Source organism: Alosa pseudoharengus, unplaced genomic scaffold (genome assembly GCF_046254945.1).
Source record: "Alosa pseudoharengus isolate Yale_2024_CS ecotype anadromous, Long Island Sound unplaced genomic scaffold, YU_APseudo_1.1 YU_APseudo_1.1_scf_9, whole genome shotgun sequence".
Taxonomy (NCBI): domain Eukaryota; kingdom Metazoa; phylum Chordata; class Actinopteri; order Clupeiformes; family Clupeidae; genus Alosa; species Alosa pseudoharengus.
This window is the reverse complement of record NW_027468881.1, coordinates 16,578,764-16,603,977: the sequence shown is the minus strand read 5'-3', so window position 1 is coordinate 16,603,977 and position 25,214 is coordinate 16,578,764. Positions and strand designations below refer to the sequence as shown.

Sequence of the window (25,214 nt, the reverse complement as noted above, 5' to 3'; positions counted from 1 at the left end):
TGGAGGGCAACCTGATTTTTCAAAGCCCCTGTGAGCAAAGAAAGCTGGAGGATGGTCCCGGTCAAGATTAATACAATTATTCAATTTTAAAATGACTATTTTTTAAAAATCGTAACACTATAGACATTTCAATAATTAAAATCAATCATAAATAATAGCTAAATATTTTTCACCAAAATCAAGTCAAATAAAACAAAAATACTGAGGTAGTGGATGAGATTTTCACCTGGGGCCGTATTCACAAAGAATTTTAAGGCTAAAAGTAGCTCCTAAGTGGCGATTTTAGGAGCAACCCCTAAAAATAATGGGCGTGTCACTCCTAACTTTAGGACTCCTAATTTTTTTCACTAAAAGTAATTTACGAAGCATTTTAGACCTAAAAGTAGCACCTAAGTCTGGGACAGCTTAAAAGAAGTCGATAGGACTCCTAACTCACTAAGACCTATTCACAAATGGCTTTTTGTGGCATTTAACGTTGCAATGTTTTGAAATGCGTATGCGGCTACAGGAGCTTCCAATCATGAGGGAACAATTTCGCATTGGAGGCATAAAAGGGATGCAATAACGCAACCAACAACAACCAAAACTACTCATTGTCAACATGTAAATTAAATGTAACGTTTCATTGTGAATCAAATTAAAATGTTCTCCTCTTTGCAAACGTAGGCATATGGTGACAGATTAATTTAATAATGTTGCAAAGATAGCCTACTGCATCAATCCATGTTTCATTAGGCTACTAGGCTATTTGTTTTGCCTTACTCTTTATTAATTTAGACTAGGCCTTTTTATTCAGTTATTCATCATCTTCCGTCCTTGTGTAGCGCATGCATTCTCAGACCTGTCACTCATCATCGTAAGGGAGGTGTTTGGAATCATTCCTGCGTTACAATCATCAGCCAATCAAGGGTCACTTCAGTCAAGCTTGTGCATGAGTAATGACATCATCCATAGCAATGAAGACTCACTCTTAGTTTAGGAGTTGTCATTTTTCCTTAGTAAGAGTAGGTCTGAAAGGCTTTGTCAATAACTTTTAAGAGAAAACTCCTAGCTAAAATCTTTTAGTGTGATTTAGGAGTACTCCTAGTGGTAAGATAAAAGGCTTTGTGAATACGGCCCCTGGTCTATAATTCACAAAACTGAAGAGAGTCGAGGTCTAACACCGTTTTAACTTGTGATATTAACTCTACACAGGGTTGGGTCAGATTACTTTGAAATGTAATCCATTACTGACTACAAATTACATGCCAATTTTTGTAATCAGTAACGTAATCAGTTGGATTACCAAAAACATGTAACGTAATCTGATTACTTTAGGATTACTTTTAGATTACTTCAATAAATATGTCCGTAAAGTAAAAGACACCACCACTGAATTGATGAAAGAATTCTCATTCTATTTTTCTCTTTCTTATTTCATTACATCTAAGAAATCTCTTTGCTCTGAGTAAAGCATTCCTGTGTGAATTAACTGATCTTTTCCTCCAAACATCTTAATGTAGCCCCTTGTTTTAGTGTTACTTTGAGGTCACCAGGTCCCACTGTCTGAAAAACACCCCAAACTAAAACATTTCTTTAGCTATTCTCCACTTTGGGGGTGGTGTTTTGGTGGTTGAAATTTTCACCCAATCCCAAAATTGATCACTTAGTCATCATGGATGTGATCATGGATCACTATTCTCCAAACATGCACAACTCAGCTTAACCTTTATAAGGGCACACCTGGACAATGAATTTCGCTTTCGCTGGATTTTTGACCCAGGGACATGGCCTGAGATTGAATGACACCATATCCATTTCAATTGTGGGGGTGAGAAAATTATTCCTTTGGGATGTTTTTCAACCAGGGGGATCTGGTGACTTTCTCAAAGTAAACGGTAACACTAAAACAAGAGGCTACATTAAGATTAGGAGGAAAAGATCAGGCAGTGTGCCGAGAGACCTGCCCCAATAGTAAATAAGTTAGTAAGTAAGTACTCTTTTTTGATCCCGTGAGGGAAATTTGGTCTCCCAATCCGTGAATTAGCGAAGCACACAGAGCACACAGCGAGGTGAAGCACACACCAACCCGGAGCAGTGAGCTGTCTGCTACCGCGGCGCTCTGGGATCAGTGAGGGGTTAGCTGCCTATACTCAAGGGCACTTTAGCCGTGGATGTGGGCATGGGAGAGCAGTGTTCAACCACTTCCCCCGCCCACATTTTTTCTACTGGTCGGGGATCGAACCGGCAAGCCCGAAGCTTGTCAAATTAAAAGATAGCTAGGCTTTCATAAAAAAGTTGCATTGTTTGCATGATAAAATGTAATCAGGTAATCCCCAACAATGTAACTGTAATCTGATTACACATTTTTTTTTTATTGTAATCTGGGCTGATTATAGTTACTTGATTTTTGTAACCTGATTACGTAATCCAGATTACATGTAATCCGTTACTACCCAACCCTGATTCTACATACAAATACAATGTAACCGTTTTTAACTGATATGCTTTGGAAATATAAGAATGAAAAGTGGCTGTGCATTCACAGGACCAAAGAAGACTTGGTCACCAAAATAAAATAAAAATGGATAATTGAAGACAAGATTCACCAACAGAAAAAGACAGAAATGTACAAAGGCAAAGAATATTTAATTTTCCCCAAATCAATGTAATTGTAGCTTACAGAATCTACCAATGGTGGTTTTACACTGCTGATTGATCCGCCCTCACTGTATTTCATCAAGTCACAGACTTATATAAAACTTTAAAAACACCTCTAAAAACAACTTTAAAAGTACGGAAATATACAGTATGTTGAATATTGTAAGTGTTAAAAAGTTAAAAGAGACAGGTGAATGATGACTACATTAACACCTACACCCAGAAATGGCAACATTTCATAATTAATTTAAAACTCATGAACCCTGACACTGGTAAAGCCATGTTGGCAATGTTACATTATTGATTCTGGTGTTGTTTGCTGGTTTTTGTTTGTTTCATATTGTTTTGTTTGTGGAGCTATAAAAGCAAGGCACAACAGCAATAGGTTTTTCCTACTCGCATGCAAAATAGTCCTTGAGGGGAGCCAAGAGATTACGTATCACTGGAACACTCCACGAGTGACCCAGGAGCTGTTGCCGCTGTCCCCGGCCCATATTGGCCACGTCCGTGTAGTGTTTTGGAAACACCCTGTGGGTCAGACCACAGAATTAATGACCGATAACATTTACTCCAAGTATGAACACTGACCATCATTTAACAATGATTCGGATTGTGGAATCGGCCACTGAAACTGCTTCAAAAGGCTGGACCTTTCAGTCACACATTTTACACTTGCTTTGCCTTAAATTTGTAAACCTTTCATACGATTTTTTACATTCAAATGGTCAGGTGATGGTCACTTACTTCTCCAATTCGCTGCACCACAGGTAGTCCTCCTTCCTATTCATAGTAGCCGACAGTGGTCCCATCTTTCCTTGTTTGATTGAGTTGGACTTGGGGGAGTTGGTTTTCATTTTATTGAACTGCAAATAAAATGTAGACATATTTCCAAATTACATCTGCAACTTGTTGTGCACTTGAATTGAGCTCAATGCAAATCAAACCAGCTAATAGGCTAACTGAAATAAAACCACCTATATGATAGCCAATCTATAGGTATGGTGAAGGGTATGTGAAGCTGTGGGGCTATTTTAATTTCAAAGCCCAAGGGAACTTCATCAGGATGCATAGTATCCGGTATCCATGAAACAACTGGCCTTTAAAAATAAAAATCTGCCTCCCTCTATGGGAATTTAACATAGGGGTATGCATACTTATGAGCACTTGTATTTTAAGGAAGAACTTTTATTTATTTACAATACATAATTCATTCACAAAAAAAATTGGGGTCTTTAAATGTTGGATTTTCCTCATTTTTTTATTAAGACATTAATATCAATTTTCAAAAGATTATTTTTTTATTCCTCTTTTTAGTCAACACGGGTATGTAAACTTATGAGCACAACTGTAAGTGAGAAAGTGTAAAAAAATCTTCCTATAGAGCAGAAGTGTACTACAGCCCACAGTCCACACTCTGGTGAACATTAAGGGTTCCATCTCACCTTGGCCATCTGTCCGATCTCCAGAGAGTCCTGTAGATTAACTCTGTCACTTTGAGAAACACCCATAGGCCTGAAAAGACAACATAGACAGGGACAGAGATAAACATATTGAGAGGAAGAAAGGTTTAGACAGGTTTTAGATGCATGAGGGCTCTGAAATTTAGAAATTTTAGACAGAGGGTGTGTGTACATCTGTATGTGTTCACCTGGACATTCCTGGAAGGTTTCCCCAATGGTATCGAGCTCTGTGAGCTGGGCTGGCATTACCGGCATCTATCATGATGGGGTTAGACTGTAAACACAATGTGGTGAATTATTATAGACAACAGACATTGCAGTAGGCTACACCTAAAATGCTTTACATACTGCATGCACAGAGAGGGATCATGCAGAATCACACAAACAAAACAAAAGACCACAGTGAAATATTCTTCCTTAAATAATTCTAGCAGCTAGAGGCTACTAACTTCACATGAAAATAACTGGGAGAAAACTTGGATGTTTGCCTCCGAGACATCAACTCAAGGAATAATGAATGCTCCTCCACCATTGTTGAGGGCCCATTGTTTGTTTGGACTGATACTTTTATAATCATCATCATTAAGTACAGTTGCATTGGTAGGATGACTAATTAAAGGAAACTGATGGCATTGTAGGCTGTTACAGAAAGAAATCGATGGTTACGTATGTAACCGCGGTTCTATGAATTTCGGATGACCGCCAGAGCTTGGCAGTCACTCGGAAGGCGGACGAGAAGATTGCCAAGAGGTCACTTCCGGGGTGAGCGCACCTTAAGTACCAGGGCGGGGTCATGCGTCACCCCATGTCACGAGTGACTTTGTTGATATAAACACTCGACCTGCACGTGCATGTGATGGAAATCCAGGTGCTGAAAGCACCGCCTCTGGCAGTCAGTAGAAATGAAATAGAACCACAGAAACACAACAGTTTTTATACCTCCAGGAAGCGGGAGATGTCGGTCTTGTCATTGGCACTCATGGCCACCATGTTCTCAAAGAGCCAGAAGAATGGGCGGTCATCATTGTCCCGCGGCCTCATCATGGTCAACATGCGGTAGTACTCAAAGAACAGCCGGCCAATGCCCGCTGGAGAAGCGGAAGAGGAAAACAAGAAAGTGAATTTAGTTTCATGAAATTTAGGTGTCCAGCGAGTTAGATAACATAACATTTTAGGATTCTTCCTTGGCCTATACAACACCGACAAAGGATCCACAGACAAAAAGGAATCACACCGAAAACCTGACCTCCACCAAGGAAGTCACTAGCACATTATGTAATGCAGAAAGCACGGTGTGCTTCATCTCTGTGTAGTATACACCCTAGTCCAGTAGGAGGCAGTAAAGCACACCCAATTTACATAGAACCCAGACCTAAACCAAAGGTTATATACTTCCTAAAGTAATCTAGTGATCCGTAAAACAAGCTTAGGAATGCTTATAACAATTTCATGTGACTAGGGCTGCACAATTAGCGCAATAATTTATCGCAATATGAACCAACGCAATTATCTAATCACAAAAGCTACAAATAATTGTGTTAATCTTGTCACATTTATGACTTTTATATTCATGTCATCCCATCTGACTGTGCTAGTTCTGACCGGTGAGCATGCATAGCGCGTAAGAAGCACAAAACCCCTGACCAGTGGGCTTCACAGTCAATCAGGAGTGCCATGCCTCCCACACACCAGGCTCGCCCCCCAGCCAGACGTAGCACAACTCAAGAGAGACATTTGGAATATTGAACTGAATCAAGTCATTGACATTCAAAAATCATCGCAATTGACATTCAAAAATCATCAAAAAAAAACACAAACCTTTGACCTTGATCGTTCTTCTTGATCTTTGACCTTGATCTTTTCAATGGATTCAATTTACAAATTTTACAAAGATTTATTTACTTACGAGCTGGATTCACCGTAGACAGATCATTACAGGGGTGTCTACCAATCAGAAGGTCGAATGGGCCCCATTCAGCCAACTATAAAGTAAAATCACATGGGCTTTAAAATAAATTTTACTTGTAACTTCAGTAGTGTTTGACATGATTTAGTGTGGGTATGTGTGTGATTGCTTACATTTTTGCGGGTGATGCTGCGTACATCCTTGATGTACCCGATCTTTCCGTCGTGTTTGACGGCACCCACAGTGATTACATCATCAACGATTTCCCCAGCTAAGTAAAGGTCAATCTTGAAACCGAGCTCTTTCAGCACAAGGTAGCCTATGAAAAATACAGACCGTCATTAAGATGCAACTTAAGTGTCTGCAGAAATCCAATCCAACTACTGTGATACTTGATGGACCAAAAATGGAGGAATCAAATATTATTTGATTAAGTGTAATATTATTATGGTGCATTAAAAGATTTTAGCCATTAGACGCCCACATTTATTCAGGGATTGTAGTGACTGGCAAATGAGAAGCTTTAGCACTGATCTTGGATTATCAATAACACATATGATGGAAAGACAGACCTGTGGCAATGCCGTCAAAGATAGACAGGACTCTGATGGGCCGACGCAGGTGGGCAGTGATGGATGGATAAACACGCTGTGGCTTCTAGAGGATGCCATAAAGAGTCAACCGTCAGAACCGGTAACCAATTACACCAGAACACAAGATAATTCCTGAATTCCTGAATGACAGAATGAATTCACATTTTCTGTCCTCTTGTCTTAATCCCCCTTTTCTTGACCTCAATGGAAAATGCCATGAGGCCAAAGAAAGATTTGAAGAACAATTCATAAGAAAAGACAACTGACGTTGATTGGTTGTTATTACCTTGCGTAAGGAATTCTGGAGTGATACAATCTGCTTTCCTTAAGGATGCTTTAGTGTACACTATTCTAAAGGAAGCTTAAAAGGAAGCATTGAAGCACCTATCCTAAGCAATTCGAAAATTTGAAGAGCTTTTATCAAAAATGCTTCCAGATCATTTCACTTCATTACGAACCTTCATAATTAAAGAAAAATCTGAATGCAGCCCCAGAGAGTCACAAAGCAACAGCTCATGAAAGCTAGACAGTACAAAGCATGCAACTGACAACGAAAGCTGAGGGGCCACCATTATGAGGAAATGTGACACAAAAATGACACCAAGAGAAGGTTTAACTCACAAATGGCAAAAAGCCGCTGTCAGCGAAGAATTCCTGGACTCGTACGCTCCAGTCGGGCCGCAGCATCAGCGCGCCAAACTTCTGAGGGGGGCGACACATATAGCAGCTCCATGGCTCTACCTCCTTCAGCTCGTCGAACGTGCCCGGGCCCACCAAGAAGTCCAGGCATTCCCTACAGAAACATCTGCAAACAGAGAGAGATTGGGAAAGGGTTTGAGGAGAGAGGTACATTTAGGAAATATCCACACCGTTCGGTTTTTCGATTGAATCCGACACACAAGTTACGTTTCCACCTATACACTACAACAGTGTTTCAGAAATGTGCATGAGGATGGAGAATGTATCTAAAATGAAACTTATTAAAATGAAAACGGAATGGTGTGGATGTCGTCTTAAAAGTGATACAGGGTAATAGGAAATGGACTGAACCATTTTTTAAGAAAATGGACTGAACCATTTTTATTTATACTACTGATATTTGCAAGTGGTTGAACAGAGAATCAAGTCAGGAGGCAGGGGTGAGAAAATGGGAGAGTCCTGAAGGAAGGAGAACAAAGGAAAAAGGAAAAGAAGAGACGGCAAAAGATAGAAAGAAAGGGACTCAGAAGAGTAAAATTGGATGGGCTTGCATGGATTGCTGTCTCACCTGCAGCACTTGGAGTTGCTACACAGTAGCACCTCTTTGCCATAGCAGCACACTGTGCAATAGGACTGATAACCATCGTCATCGTATCTATACAACGTCTCCATGAAGTTTATCTGCAGGGGACAACAGCAAGCACTACTAAGTACACAACATATCACAGAGCTGTATATTCTACTACTCAGTACACAACATATCAAAGCTACATATTCTACTATTTACACCTTATAAGATACAGTGCAGCAAAATAAGCCATGCTCTTGGTGTTGGCACCATCACCGGGTACTGATTGAATAATAAAAGACTTCACAAATGATTACCATCACAGTTCAATTAGCCTAAGCACACACTAATCTATTAGAGGAGTTATGTCATTAATCAATTACGGGGGTTCTGTGATTTGAAGTTTAAGGTTTACCTTGCACTTCTCACATAGACTTCCTTCAAACAGCGGGTGCAAAACCTCTGTGTCAGTTGATCCACATGATATGCACCAATCTTTAAAAGCAGAAAGACAAGTCCAATTTAACCAACACATCTTTTTAATCCACACATGAAGATAAATGTTGATATTTTCAAACATGCTTGCTTACTTTCAATCTTTTTTCCTTTATTAGCCCCTTGGAGGATATGCTCTGAAACAAGATGGAATAATAACCGCTCAGCATGATCACTAACACATCATAGGGCCATCGTAGCAAATACAACATGTTAAAATCACAAGATTCAATCTTTGTAGGACAGATTATGAGAAGATGTGCTTTTCAAATGGTTAAAATGCTAAAATAAATCTACAGGTGCATTTTCAAAAAGACTGAGGCTTACCTCGCCCCTTTGGCCCAACATAGGATTTGTTCTTGGAGACGTACTTCCTCTTGGCTGGGGGCTGGTAATCAGACATGGACGAGTCGGAATCCTTTGGGTTGTCTGCATGATCTGGATGATCATGATCAGTGAAACAGAGACCACAGTAATGATAATGATGCGCTAACAATACATAACCTCCACTTCACCTGTAGCTCAGCTGAAAAGGCTCCCAGATATCTCTTCAGTGAGCTGTATAATTAGGGTCCTGTTCAGACCTTTCAAAAACTACAACACAAAAATCACATTCTGCTCTCACATTGTGATTTATTGATGTAAATAAACCTATTGCACACAATGAACAAATAGAAAAAGAGTAGAAATGCAGTGTCATTTTATGGCAGTGTTTCTCAAACTTTTTCAGCCCAAGGACCACTCAACCAATACAAATAAACAGTAGACCTATTTTAACAGTATATTGCACAGTAGGCCTACTCACTGAGCCACCTTGCTTATTGTATTTGCGCCTTGCTTATTGTGTCAGAGGATTCATATGATTTAAACTGGCGTAGCTTACAAAAGCAGTGTTGCAGAACTGTTTGGATTTACATACAAGTTGGTTCAATATTGCAAAAAACGTATCTAATATTTTACCATGTTTGCTCATGGACCACTTGGAATAGCTTGCAGACCACCAGTGGCCCTCGAACCACACTATGAGAAACACTGTTTTATGGCCTATTCTGCCCTACTAAGGCAAAAGACACCAGAGTATGAAACTGAGAAAAATTACTTTAAAGTTATCTTAATGTCCTGACAATTGAGTAATAGGTATACTATTGTAATTTTCGCATTCTGTAGTGTTTACCTGTATTAATCTATCTACAAAAAATGTTGAACTCAAATTTGACCTTTGACCCTTGACCCTTTTTTGGAAGTTACTGTATTCTGCCTTAGTATTGCCCACAAAATGACAATCGGTCATACGAAGGCAAAATACCTTAACTTCTATTTTATAGCACAATGTTATGATAACAATGATAACTTTTACTTAAAATGTAAGCAATATTAACCCTATTGGACTCACTATGATAAAATGGCTTCACATTTATCAACATCATATGAAAATGATTTTTTCATCTGAGACTTGCAACCTGTTTCATCATGAAAATGATATTTTTTTTCTGTATTTCATACTCATAGTAGCCTACCACACAAACAGTCACTTCTGACAGATGTCAGAATTAAGAATGAGAGTGTTTTGATGTTTTATATATAAATCATATTTTTCTGTTTGGATATGAGGCACTAATTTAGATTCATTGGCTTGTTTATTTTGATAACCAGCCTAGAACAGCAAAAATATTTCAGAATCATCCCACTCTAGCATCTTAATGTCTGCTGAAAAGTTTCAGTGAAAACATAGGAATTAATATTTCTTGGGATTTTACTTGCAGTATTTGCATTATTATATTGAAATCAGGAAAACATTTTGATGATGTGTGTAGGTCTTTTCAAAATTATGATTAAACACTGTAGCCTAGGCCTATACATTTTCCTGGATAGAATGGAAAGTTAACCAAATGCAGATGATAAAACAAAGTTCTCCCACACAAATTAGGTAGATTAGGATGTGATCGGTTGCCTTTATTTGGTCATTTTATATTACTGCAATTTAAAGCTGCCTGCTTTGCGACTAGCTTTAATTTCCCAACTAACCCGCAGCTACACTAAACTTTAGGATTGCATTGGTAGAATTGACAGCTTGTAACAACTTGGGAGTTTTTACTAGCCGGCAGCAAGTTTTAAAAACTCGTGGCAGATTTAATGGTAATTGCTTTCTCGTTGGTTGTTTGGTATGGATTTTAACCAGGGTTCAACAAAAGATAGGCTCTAAATTACTACATTCCTGCTGCTGGTGTGTGTGTGTGTGGAAGGTGTGTCGTTGCTGCTCCAACAAACTCGCATAGTTTTCAGTCAATGACTATCATTTGCAGGCGAGAGCTAGCATATGAGAAAAATTTTTTTCCAGTTGACATGTAGCCTAGTATTACGGGCTGTGAATTAAGATATCCTAGGCTACAAGCCATGCTCTAATGCACCGCTTGTTACTGAATATGTTGTTGAGTTTAGGCTTTTAAGTTAAGCCTATCTTTAATGCACCAGCATAATCATTCCTTGATCTTGGCATTTAGGCTAGGCTACGTTTCAAAGCCATCAATCAAACAAAAAGCAAGCACTGCAAAACATGTAGGCTACTGTATACACTTTATTGAAGTTAGTGTGTGTCTGAGGTGATTTAATTGAATAATGTATAGCCTAGACATAACGCCAGCCTGCAATACAACTTCACGTTGATGGTCGGTCAGAAGGCAGCTTGTAATAACTTCGCACCGTAACTTCAATCTAGTGTTCAGTAGCAGCGTGAAAGGAAGGCATAAAGCCGTATCTGATGTTACGGGCTTCTGCCACAGTGTCCCCTAGGCTTTTTGAAGTTACGGCAAAAACATAATCTTATTTCTCCCCAAAAACAACCGAATTGAAACTTGATGTTTGTCTACATGATAAAACTTATGTTTATTGTCCTAATAATGACAAAAACTAATTTTCGCCAAAAAATTCGCCAAAGTTACGACCTTCTGCCTTAGTGCGGCAGTATAGGATACTGGTATACAGTACATCCCACACTCCTGTTCTATCTGTAGAATGGTTCCTACTTCATACCTTCAGAGGACGGGAGGAACCCATCGGGTCCAGTGGGCTGAAAGCCCCCGAAGGCCCACACCAGCATGACCTGCAGCTCGTCCCCTTTGTCCCCTGAGGTGGAGGAGAAGGACTTCCCACAGCGCTCACCGGCCAGCTGAGGACCACAGAGAGCAGCACAGGTATCACTCACAGGCCTCATAATCATCCAAATCAGGGTGCTGCATACAGTAGGCCCTGGGACACACAGCCTGCGTTTCATGTGCATTGTTCCGTGTGCGGAACGTCTTGATTTTTACTGAATTTCAATAAAGGCATAAGTTTCATCTGAGACTTGCATCCCACACAGGCAGTGAGCCTGCTTCAACCTGTTAATATGCCATGTGTCCCAGGGCTAAGTTGTAGCATGTCCAAAGAGGACCACTTCAGTATTTTTCACATTTTTCCACTTCATGATTTCACACATATTCAATATTATGGCATGCTCACAATAATCAAACAATGAAACAAAGCAATTTAATTAATCCAACAATAAAGTCTGCAGAAATTAACTCTGCAGAAATTATACATGATTTAGTGTAACTATTAAAAAATATTTTTCATTCAGTAAGTTGTTCCCTTTACCACATGAAGGATAATTCCACCTTACCTCTAGAGCCTGGTAAATGGCATGTTTATACAGTGGCAAGCTGGCATAGGAGTTGGTGCAGAAACACTTTGCAAAGGCGGCAAACGGCAGTAGTTCCCCTGTATGGATCTGAAATTCACATATTCAAAATCTTTTGTACCATCTCTGCACCATGAGGCAATCACATACAGACAGCAGGTTAGCACATGCACTAATAATGCTTTTCTCCAGAGGATTTGCCCGTGTCTATTCTACTAAAGTGTACTGCCTCTTTGGAAACAGTTTTTAACATTCCATTCCGGGAAATTCAGGTTGTTCTTCCTGCATTGTGCGTTTCTTAGAGACAACTGGACCCATGTGCACACTAACATGCACTTACAAACGCACGCAGCCGCAATACGGCACACAAATGAGCAGCACCTTTTCACACCATCATGTTCATTTCAAATGCAAATGTTTTCAGTCTCTTCCCTCACCTGTGAGAACATGCCATCTCCGAACCATTCCACTCTCCTCATGGCCACGGGTGCCCTCTGGCCTTTCCAGAGCACCACTAGGCCGGGCCACCAGGAGAAGTCCTTCCCCTTGCCCCAAACCAGCTCTCCCAGGCTGAAGCCGTGGCCGTCCTGCATCCCCCATCACACACACACACACACACACACACACACACACAGGTTGACTGGTTAGATATTGGCAAATAGAGTGGGTTGGTAGAGGGGGAAAGGCAGAGAGAACCAAGAAAGGGACAGAGCTATGGAGAGAGAGGGTGCTGACTACGGAAAGACGAGTGGTCAGGGATGGATACCCTAAACTAAAGAAGTAGGAATGGACAGGATGCAGGAGAATTAGAGGGATATGAAGAGTAAAATAAATACATTGAGAAATATGTAGATGTGTGAACCGAACAGTCAGGGGGACAAATGAAAGGTCTCTGCATGACTACAACAGCAGGGCACGGTCATCCATCATACCATACCTGGTACATTTGTCCCTTCTTTGCATATCTGGAACTAGGACTTGCAGAAACAGGTGTGCTTGTCGCTGTGGCTTGTGGCACACTTCTTACCTGCAACACAGATATTTGATGAACGTGTTAAAACAGTCCAACACTAAAAGGTACTCATAAAGTGCAATAACGAAGACAAGGATCAGCTAAACTGCACACAAACTAACTAACATGAACATGAAACCACATGTAAGCCACAATTCACTTTAATACATGGATAGAGTATAATAGCTGAAAAGACTCCCCGCCCCCAGTTACTCAAGTCCAAGATATACATTTTTGTCATTTAAGGCAAAGAGGTTCTATGATACGTTTATACAGTATGTCTTAAGTTCACTTTGAATTATTGATGTTTATGTCCTGAAACACAGTAGATTAATTTGCTTATTGTGTTACTTTTCTTGTTAATTTACCCATTCCTGGATTTTATAAATGTACTATAAAAACAACATATTCTCTTTGATTGCTGGTTAATAGGTTTTTGTTTAATCTTTTACAGGCTTGACTTCAGAGTTCTAGCAGATTAGCATAGATTAGTCTTGGTCACAGCTGATTTTGAAATATACAACTAATAACAGGACAAGTACTATAAGGAAAGATAAAGGCACACTTTTGGAAAATAGGACATTAGAAAACAAAATAGGATGTTTTTTTTTTTTGCAAATCTCCTCTGGGAAGTCCTCTGAAGGTTGTTGATATCTCAAAACAACAGACCATTGAAAATAATAAAGAATAAGAAAGTACCAATAAAAGTGAGAGAATGTGAGTTAAAGAAAGGTGTTAGAATGTGGTGTTGAAAGTAAAATTGCATTGAAAAGAGAAGAGACAGGCTTGACAACACACAACATAGCATAGCACAGCACAGCACAGCACAGCACAACACAGCACAACACAACACAGCACAACACAGCACAACACAGCACAGCACAACACAGCACAACACAGCACAGCACAACACAGCACAGCACAGCACAACTCAACACAACACAACACAACACAGCACAGCACAACACAACAGGAGGTGTTAAGAATTGTCCGCCTCAGCCCAGTGGCCTTCTCTTTCCCCAAAAGGGAGGCCACTGGGGTACGTACCGGCGATGGCGTGGGCTGCATCGCTTTTCCGGAGTCCTTATTCTCCTTCTCTAGACTCTTTGGCTCAGACCATGTCCCCGTGCTTGCCTGAAAGACGGTGCGGACAGCGGGTCTTTGGCGCAAACTGCTGTCCCACCCGTGTAAGCCCCTAATACCACCGCCCTAAAAGAGGACCATACACACGGACCACACACACACACACGCACGCACATACGCGCACACACATCTGCTCTCAGGCAAGGCATCTCCCAGTACAAACCCCACCCAAGGGTGAGTGAAAGAGGGAAACAGTCAAGCGAGAAATTAGGAGGGGACATGACAGAAATGTTAAACATTAAGGGCCTGTTTTCTGTACATGGAGTAAGCTTTGTCCTGGAGCTTTCCATTGAGAAACTTTTAGTCTAGGACTTGACTTGACTCATGTGCAGGAAACCAGGCCTGAAAGAGGTTTGGGTTAGCAAAACGACGTAGAGTTAGAAGACGAGAAGAGAGAGCATGCACCAGAGAAATGGGCAGCTTTCAGAAGTTGTGATTTGGTTAGGCATTGTTTTTCCTTTGTTCCAGGCAAGGTTTTTGTACACACCCTTTGCTCTCCATCAAAGTGATGGCTATGAGACAGTGACAGTCGAAGCCACGGAAAACACTTCGGGAGAGAGATTATGGTTTGACTGCTAAAATCACTTCAGGATATTATTTTGATGATTTATGGATACATATTACCTGTGAGTAAATTATTCTTTGACCTACATATATCCTTAAAATTTGCAGAATGGTCTATGAGATTTGATGATATCATTTTTTCCTGTAGCAATCTTACAGGGTCTGATCTATGCACTGTTGTACTGTTCTCTGTCACCAGCTTAATTCCATGCAATATTGGGCAGAAAAACCAGTCTGCAAATGGACTGAAGTGGGTGGGAAGATGTTCTGTACATGCAAATTGAATTACTAAAACAGGCCAACATTTCCCATGCAAGATGGCTGCACCCCTTTCAATGATGCATCAGCATAACCAATACATCAAGACCATGAACAGTTACCACAAATATATCACCACTGATCGCAGCTGAAAGCAAGCATGCAGTAATGCTAAATCAGCATGGAAAACATCATTCAACAATCACATCAAAAAATCATTAATTTCAGTCGCCTACAACTAATTTAACTTAAATTTTAACATCTGTTTAAACAGGCAAAAATTAATTAATTTAATTTTAATTAAAAAAATGCAGTGATGACATGCATGTCATTATGCAGTCAAAATCAGCCCTTGGAACCCATGGAAAAACAAAGAAAGGACAGTAAAGAGGATGAGAGGGATTAACCATAACCAGAATGGCCTTGGGTGAAGATTAAACAAATTACTTTCACAGTTCCACATCTTGTGTGGTTGCTACGGTACTACACACACTGACTGTTCTTAGTGTTATATTCAACTAAATTCAGTTGCATGTTAGAAAATACAGCTTGATATATGAATAAATTGAACTGAAAATAGAAATGACCATTATGTTTAGTGTGTCAGTCAACAACCTCAACTGAGGTCCAAATCAAAAACCACAGGGTTTCTGCCTTATATTTCCCGTTTGCCCTTTATGATCAGAAAAGTCTCTAGAAAGACTGACTGAAGGTTCAACAATGTCTATTCTTTGAGAGTTGGACAATAAGGCGAACATGCTATTGGTTAAGGTTGACAACATAATTTAATTGTGATATTTTATATGATTTAAAGAGTTTCATATATAGTAACAGGGACTTTCTAATGAGGAGACACAGCACTCAAAGAATCCTCCATAAATGTATGCTGTCTATACATATCCCGCTACTTCCTGTAATGTAAGTAACCAACCAAATTTTTATCCTTTTTAGCCTTGTTTTAGAGATTTGGGGGAGATATGTATATTGTTCAATTCAGAATTAAACACAGATTCACCTGATGTACTTTTTATGTCCTATGACCTCCCTTACGTATGCCTCCCCATTTACTTGAATACGAAAACAGCTGTCTGATAACTGCCCAAAGTGCATTACCAAGAAGGCCGCCGAGTGGGGGGACTTACCTAAAAGGACTTTAATAGCAAGCAAGTACATTATGATTATTCTTGCTATTCACGTCCCAGGTTTATTATCATAACTTTATCTACTAATATATTATAATAATATATAAGTCCACTCAATAATGAAAAGTAGCTTCCGAACACATTACAAATGTCCCAAAAACTGTTCATGAAGAAGGACTGATATTTGACAATTTAGTATAATACTGATAATAACTGTCAAAGCTATAACTGGACAAATCGACCCCCTTCTCTATATTCTACTATATATATCAGTATTAATTGGCCTTATATCATTCTATGTTGTAAGTAGGGATTTAAAAAATCACCTCAGTGCTGGGCGAAATGGCATCATCCTCCACGATCACCACATCACTCTCAGTCACAGCCATGTCTGCAAGGAGAATAAATAGGAATGTTATCCAAAATAAAACACAGTACACAGATACACTCTTGAATACAACACAATAATTATTTCCAATAATTAAACATTGCATAAAATATTCAAAGGAAAAGAAGAATTTTAAGGTTGACACTTGACACTTATTGCAAAGCTGCCTCTGATTGTAAAGCATTTCTGGTTATGAGGTAATCAGAAGCCACTTAAATTGGATTTAAGGGACCCTTCCACTCATTTCTCTTACTGGTTATCCTTTGAAGTCGCACCGCACAGGGCCTCAATGGGCATGCAAGGTCATTCACTGGAAGACAACATCAACGTAACTGACTTACGATTATCAGTATACACTAGGTTCATAGTGCACAAAAGCATTTAAGTGTTATCATAGGAGTGTGTTTACAAACTTCAGTTAATTCATAGTAAATGTATGTATGTGTGAAGCATTTTTGGCAAGTTGCCCTAACCCAATGAGTGTGCCATTCCCTTTAGTTTTATAACAAAAGACTTGGGTAAGAGCTAACCAGACAATGCTTTGACAATACTTCGGCTACAGGTTAGACGGGCATCAGTGAAACTTCGCCCACAGGTTAATTTCTTTCCCTACACTGTATTATAAAGAGAAATAACTAGCATGGTGACAGTTTAGCAAACGTCATTGTTCGCTTGGTAAGATCACAGGAATTCGACACCTCTTCCAGTCTTTAGCAGCCATCTCATGGTCTTGGACATTGTGCTGGCAAATATAAACTGGCTCCTAACCATGCACAAGTAAGGTTTAATTCCATGGTAAATTAGAAGATTCTTTCACGTAAACGCTACAACACGTCCTTAGTAAAAACAACATCATGGACTTAGCAGTTAGGCTAGCACTAATGAGTATTGCTATTTGTTAATGTCTATCCTAATGTTATGCTAGTTGTTTTCTTTAACGATGCTAAATGCTAGCAGCAATGGAGGAAACAAAGATACTTTAGCTTTATCAACCCTCTCTAGTCGAAATCACTTCGAGTGGTTCCTAACCGCTCGACTTCATCCTATAAAATTCATCCAATACATTTATTTTACGGTTATAAGCCTACTGCAATGAGATCGCTATTATTTTCTTACCACATATGATTACATTCTCCATTCCTGCAGTGTGCATAAAAAATACTGGGAACGAGACCAAAACAATCACTTCCCGAAACTAGTTCTACCAAAGATAGAACTCCGCCTTAAAAATCTTTGGTTCTACCTCCAGCGTGAACTCTGATTGGTTTGCCGGTGCTGCTCGTAAATAGAGCCGAAGTCACGCCCCTTCCGTTGGGAATCTTTCGAAGAAGTATGAACGGCGAACGATAATTTATTTTCTGGTCCCAATCAACTTGTACCTTGTATTATGATGTTTGTCAATTTTAAAAGCAATTTCTCATCTAAAGACGTTTGCAGTTTGTTTCGTCACTATGTGAAAGATCTACAAACCCATCAGTCGCGCTAGTGAAGTTATATGGAGTAAAACTTGTATGGAGTAAAACTTGTGTCACCTTAAACCTAATTTGAATATGAATTTGAGCAATTGAATTGGAAAAACAAATTTGAATAGTATATGTTGAAACTGAATTCATTAGATTGGAACTGAATCCCAGTCAACTTGAAATTGAATATAATATTTTGAAATTGAACTCATTTGATCTGATACATAAATTATCCTGACTGAAAATTTCGCTCTTGGAATTTTCACATTCAGTTCTCACAATTCAGTTTCAAAACGTGAAATTCAATTTCAGTCTACCAAGACAAAAACAGCTGGTAGCTAAGGAAGAGCAATCGAGCGCAGAGCTATTGTGATCGCGTGACTAGTGCCGAGCGCGAAGCAAAGAGCATAGTGTGGGCACCTGGTTTGCACGGTTATTAGATCTGCACGATTCATCCTACCTACCGTTTTACATTTTTTTTCAGTAGCCATAGGTGTGTAGATTTGAACAAAATCTGGTTTGGTTCTTAACGGGAGCATTTACTGCCTGAAATATCCGATTTTGTTAACCACGCTCGGAGTTATAGTGCTGGCCTGATGGGTCGCCTATTTACGCCGTTTCAACGGCACATGAACGGTTAGACCGAGAATTCTCGTCAGGAAATTAAAATTCCACTGGAGCTCCAAACGGTTGTGTACACACAGCTTTACAACACTGTTTGCAGCTTTTCGAGTCACGGCATGTCATTTTTGGTACATAGCTAATTTAGATACACCTATGGCGTGGGTGGTTGCGTTTCTTTAGGAGTCCGCCGTCTTGGTTTGTATAGAAATGGATATTACACACAAGACGGCGGAAATACGGGACCGACGGTAATAGGAGGAGTTCCGATACATCGTTCGAGAGGAGAGATGTAGTTTACTGAGCGGATTCGCACAAAACTAACATCGAACTAATATCGAACAACAGTACTTTCTTGACATAAAAAATTAGAAATAAGAAATTCATGGCACAATTCGAACGGGACCAAAACATAATTGTCTCTCCATTGACTCCTGTTCATATTTTTTTCGAAAGATAGGTCCCATGGACCGGAAGTAGAAGGGCGTGACTTTGGCTCTCTATTCTCCCTTCTACTACTGTACTAAATAGACCAAATCAAATGAAAAAGTGCAGTCATAAAAGGAAATTTTGTTATGAAAAGGTGATGGAAGGTGATAAAATAGTGTCCCACATTTCTGCCAATAATAGAATAGGCCTAGGCTACGTCTTTTTAACCAATTGTGTTATGGCTTAACAACAATCTTGTGAGAAATAAAAATGTGAAAACTACATATTATATTGCCTAATGCAGTGTATGCAGTATATGATTAATGATTGCTTACCTTTTCTGCTGCTGGGGGATTTCTTTTTCCTTCCACTCCTGATTGGAGAGCTAACACTGTCTGAGTGAGAGCCATCACTGACCATGTCCACTTTCATGACCTCAGTGTCACTTACCATACTGTCATCAGAATGGAAACTATCCACGCTTGATGCAGCCTATGCAAAGGAGCAAATGAACACACAGGACATTAAAGCATAACATCTTGGTATACTGGGAGACTATGGATGTTATGTTTGATTTATTTAAACTCAAGGAAACTTGAGTACAATAAGACACTTTATACCGTAATTGTTAAATCTGGAGCTAGGAATACCAACTGATATTGATAAAATTATACTACCACATACCACCACTGCAAAATGTGTAAATCTACAGATAAAAGAATAAAAAATGTGTCATGAAACATATCTATTCAATTGCAATACCTGGGCAAAAACCTTCTCAGCCTCTAAAGGTGGGCAGGGGAGAGCCAGCAGGCTCAACACCAGTTTCCTGAAAGTAGATGTAGCATCTGTGGTCTTTAGATAAGTGCCCCAGTGCTCCTCCAGAGACAGTGTTGATGAAGAACCAAGACATCCATCCTCAGAGCCATTCTCACCACCGCTTGCCTTCGTCTTTCCCTTTTGTTCTTCCACAAACTGGTACTGAAGGAATTCACCTGTAATCTTCAATGATTCTTCCGGAGTGCTGGTGAGTCCGAGCTGCGTGGCGAGATCTGTGACAGCGCTCTCGGTGACCTTTAGCCTTCCCTCTGGACTAAGCAGCTGGGACATGCTTCTCAGCACGCCATCACTCAGGGGAAGGCCCTCCGCAAGGCTTGCTGTGATGGTAGCATAGAAGGACAAACACTTTGTCTGGAACGCCTGCACGAAGTCCGCCATGTCTTCTTCATGTTCTGACAGGAAGTCCTCAACAGCTGTCCCGCCCAGATTCTGCTCAGGTGTGGAGAGGTAGAACTTGGGGTCTGTGAGGAGGGCGGCATTTCGCTCCTTAAGGAATCGCATCACAGCATGGGGTCTCAGGAAGCTGGAAGCATAAGAACGCAAAAGGCCGCTGGCTTCACGCAAGATCTGTACAAGATCGGCGCGGGCAGTCCCGTTGCGTGTCTCTAGTCGGTCCTGAAAGGAGTGCAGGGGCCCTAAAGCATTGTCCAAAAACATGAACATGACCCTGAGTTTGGGGTTTTTCAGCTGCGTGCTAATCTCCTCAAACATACTCTTATCCTCTCCAGAGGCATCCCTGCTGAAGTACGAGACGAGCTTCTGCCACATTCCAACAACCCTTCGAACAAGAGTCGTAAAGGCCTGGCACAGTGTGGTTTGGGGACACATAGCCTGATCAAGTTCATGAACTCCAGTGAAGAGTGCTTTGAGGTCGTCATCGCCAGAGGAGAGGGTGGTATAGTGTGCGTGGATTTTGAGAATCAACTCCTTGGCTTCATGAAAGTGCACAGTTACACCTGCTTGGCAAGCAGCATCTGGTAGACTGTACAGCCCACCAAGGGCCACTATGTGTGGATTGAGTTGCTTCAACTGAGAGGCTATTTTCTGAGAGTGGTCCCCCAACCCATCCATGTAAAAAGCACACATGTTTTGGCTGGTAAGGTCAAACTTTTTGAAAGTCTCGATCAAGAAAGTGACCACTGCTTTCTCTGAATTGTTGCCCGAAGTCTGAAAAGCATCCAAGAACCGAATACGGTGCTTCGCTGCCTTGTCATCAAAAAATCCCACTAGTACCACTAAAGTGTGTTGTCCAGCGGCCACAGCTAACTGTCCATAGAGGTAGACACAGTAAGGGGTTTTGCTGCAGACTGACTTGATGTCCTCTGGATAATGTGGTCCCAGGACAAGCTTTGTTCTGTGGTGAGACACCTGATCATTATCACCCAAGAGGTCAGAGACACCAAGCGTCTGGATGAACTGCATAAGAGCCACACTCGAGGAAACGGTGGCATCAGTGGTGATGTTGCCACCAGACATTTTGCTTTGATTTCGAACATGGGTTTTCGATTTCTGGTGTCGTCTAAGGTCAAATTCGCCTGAATACTGGATGCAGAGGTTGATGTCGCAGATACTGCAGAGGGCATAATTTTGTCCAAGCTTACTTGGCATCACCCAATTGAAGGTAGTCTTCCACTCACCATTGTAGACACTGAGGGTTCTCTTAGCACACGTATCCTCATCTGTGTCAGATTCAATTACAACTGATTCTGCAAAGAAAGCATTTGAAAGATAAAAAACCTTGCCTTGCATTTTTGTATTTTATATCATGTTCTGAAAAAAGGTACTTCCATAGAGTCAATGTGACAAACCAGAATCTCACCAATACTGTCTGCTGGTTCATCTGATTGTGAAAAACGGGCATAGGGACTTGCAAGAACCATTTCCACTCCCTTTCGTGCTGTTACCGGGTTGTACTTCTGCCCAGAGTTGTTGACAGTGAAGAATTTCTTGAACCATTTTAAGAAATGAAAGGTGGCCTTGAATCTTCCTCTAACGAGATCCTCCACGGGAACAGCCTACAAAGACATAAAAAGAGCAGTCATGCAATTGCAGGCCCTCACCATCTCACACAATATTCACTGAAGTCAAACCACATTCTAACATTTGTATTCTGAGCCATCCAGATAACCATATGTATAAAAATGAGAAATCCATCAAAACAGTATTTCTAAGTTATGTGAGCAGGTGGACACAAGCAGACAAAAGGATGGAACATATTACAATACCCTTTTCCCCTACTAGGGGCGAGATGAACATAATTGTTACTCTGGAAAGTATTGAGGAATAATTTTGGTCCCTATACCATGTATCCTATGTTCCCACAGTGGGAAGATACACTGGGCAAGTTTCGCTAAAACTGAATCTAACCAGACAACCTTGTATTCATTAAGGGAGAGGGCTTAATTGATTGTGATCAGGTCTAATTACCAACACTATTACATTTATCAATCACTTTCCAAATGTATCTTTGTTAATTTCAAAGTACGTCATCATGGAGCTATAACAGTGTCCCACCAATACTAATCTAGACATTACTGCCCAGTAACCATAACATAAGACAGTTATGCTAAAAAGTCTCAGATACACAAAATCAAACATAATTATTCCTTTGAAATTGTTACTTTATAATTTCTTCTCTCATAGTAACTAGACTAATGTGGCATATGTGTATGCGTATCTGGAGTATGCACACACTTTATTTTAACAGAGGAAGGACAGAAAAAGCACCATTAAATCAGATTGTATTCAGTATTATCCAATGATATGATATCTTTAATGTTTCATGAATTTCATTCTGAAATTCAAAATGTCAAAACAACTGGTAGTCTATTCAGTGGTGACGGTGTACAAAAATGACATGCCAATCAGGCCCTTACTCTGTTGACACCAGTCTTTACAAAGCTATCCTGCAGCAGATGATAGTTGTGGATAAACTCCTCTTTTTCTTTTGCTTGAAATTTAACTTTTTCCAAGTCAATGGATTTTGGAAACAGACAGTGCATCAACTGGCAATAACAAGCACCTGCAGGAAAAACAATGGAAAAGTTTATTTTTATCAAATTTGAAAGGGCTATATGAAATACTTACACTGTCTTGGACAGAATGTAAAGGAGCATTAACTTGGGTTATACCTGAACATGTTTGCTCCACCTGGTTGAATTCAGTCTGTAGACTTTTATTCAACCATTTTAAAACGTCAAAGCGGCTCCATTTGTTTTCTGTGAGACTTCCGTCTAGACTTACATTTGTTGCCATTTTTCAGATGCCTTCAGATGTCATGATGAAGAAAAAACACATTAGACTACATAATATATCAGTGCACAGTAATTGATCAGACATCAAATTGTGACAACCAAGTTTTTTATTGCATGCAGACCTTAACATGTAGCCTACACATCTTCCTTATTATTCAAGAGTATCAAAAGTGTGATCAGATGCTGGCCCAAGTGGATGTCTGAAAGATGGTATCCTCTTAATCTCACTTTCAGTCCACCATGTGGCCATGGGAGAGCTATCTAGGCGGTCTTCACACCGCCAAAACCACGGCGTAGCTACTGCGTCGTGACCCTTTTATGTTTCTGGGTCGGGTTGCTTTGCATCACGGTGTATTTCACCACCAACGCTCGGTGCCGCCTGTGTCTGTCGCTCACCACCGAAACAATAGTCTGTTTGACCGCAACGGTACTCAGAATGGCAAATCCCATAGATTGTCGTGTAAATAATCTTATTTGTTTGGCCTTTTCTTGCGAAGATTTTGTAAAAAGTATCAAGAAATAGACACAGTCAAATCCATTGACCTAGGCTACTGTAACCAGCAAATAAGTTTGAGGTTATTTGCGAGTTTAAGTTATGGTAGCAACTTTAGCGCAACTGCCCACAAAGCTACTGCTTGCTGGCGAAGTGCTAGTTCTAATTTCAAAATGACTTTACAAACAGATAACCCCGTCATTGTAACCAAAATCTGAGTTTATTTGCAAAGCTTAGTGAGCTAGCATGTTGCTAACTCCCCACAGTAGGCTGTTTGAAACACCGACTTTCAACACACAGGACGAGTTGACTAATCGCAGTCCTTGAGGCTTGGAGGTGGACGTCAAGCTACGTCGGAGGGGTCGGAGAGCGGTTCGCGGCGACGCAGAGGCGGGGGATTCGACGCAGAAGCAGAAAATAGTGGTTTTGCGCCAGTTGTTTTTGTAGGCTATATTGTTTGCCACCATCAGTGTGGCTTCAAGAACCATTTGATTTCAAAGGGGATGGATACATGACCAAGATGCGAGCATGCTGTGAGTTATGCTGTAGAATATGTACCAGACACGTTGTGCAATTCTGAGCAATCTCCTCCCACTTGATCTCGATTATGAGGAAATTCTGGCGGGGCAATTTTTGCCGCTTAGTAAAAGTGTTCGGAAGTGTCATTCCAGAGTGCACAAATTTGAGAACAGTGGGACAAGCTCAGCATTAATTGGGCTTATCCAACAGACAGTAACATGAGCTTGCGCAGCACTGAGCCATTTACCTAGGGTACGTTATACACTCCACATGTATTAACAAATATATAAATGCCAATGAAAGAACTTGCTATGTTCCCTCACGTTTGACACTTGTATTCGATTCAACCCGAGTACATTTTTTAAAAAACGGAGAGGACTGAGTCTGGGTTGCTTTGTTTGGTGTATTGTTTGATTTTCGAGTCTAGTAGTAGGTAGCCCATCTCTGTTTTGAAACTAGGATCTATGTAAAACAACAAGCAGGCATTGTAACACGCATCGCAACCCCATGCAAACAGCAGACTGTTACAGCAAAAATAAGTTTTTTTTTAACAATTGCCTTTGTCGGTTTGAGCATGCAATGTACACTTGTGATCAGAACATAAGAGCATAGAATATGTTCAGAACAACTACAAAGAAGATGATCGGTTACAGTAGGCTACCAGTTACAAGACTGGTCTACATATGAATTATAGGTCGATACAAAATAAGGTTTATGCCACCTACCTTTATCGCCCCTAGATCCCGCGCATAGACACCCCGCGTAAAAGCAAACTAGCAGATTTTCTTTTCGAGCACACATGAGATGACGTCCGCTGGTCTTGCTAAGGTTCTTAGTCATGATTGGTCGACAAATCGACAAGGCAATCCTCCCGTCAACGCTCAACAAACCATCGTTCTCTGCTAATTCGTGAATCTCACAATCCATAGGCATAAATCTATCTAGCCTATATATATATATGTGTATATATATATATATATATATTTTTATTTTTATTTTTTTTATTTTATTGTTGTTATTGGTTTAATGCAAGCATGTTTTTCTTAAGCCT

The 25,214-nt window shown here is 40.3% G+C and overlaps 1 protein-coding gene across 1 annotated transcript; it reads right to left on the bottom strand.

Moving 5' to 3' along the window:
* Positions 1-529: 529 nt before the first annotated feature.
* Positions 530-24,967, bottom strand: LOC143115146 (uncharacterized). The gene is made up of 26 exons (XM_076277053.1): positions 24,889-24,967; positions 23,029-23,163; positions 22,774-22,919; positions 21,717-21,912; positions 19,820-21,603; positions 19,393-19,549; positions 16,798-16,854; positions 16,483-16,547; positions 14,097-14,258; positions 12,975-13,064; positions 12,475-12,624; positions 12,020-12,127; positions 11,392-11,527; positions 8,689-8,799; positions 8,457-8,498; positions 8,282-8,361; positions 7,867-7,979; positions 7,221-7,404; positions 6,579-6,663; positions 6,180-6,325; positions 6,007-6,082; positions 5,040-5,188; positions 4,289-4,374; positions 4,083-4,152; positions 3,385-3,503; positions 530-3,168 (listed from the first exon to the last, which is right to left on the bottom strand). The coding sequence occupies exons 2-26, from the start codon at positions 23,150-23,152 to the stop codon at positions 3,033-3,035; spliced, it is 4,572 nt and encodes a 1,523-aa protein (XP_076133168.1). The 5' UTR covers positions 23,153-23,163; positions 24,889-24,967; the 3' UTR covers positions 530-3,032.
* Positions 24,968-25,214: the final 247 nt, after the last annotated feature.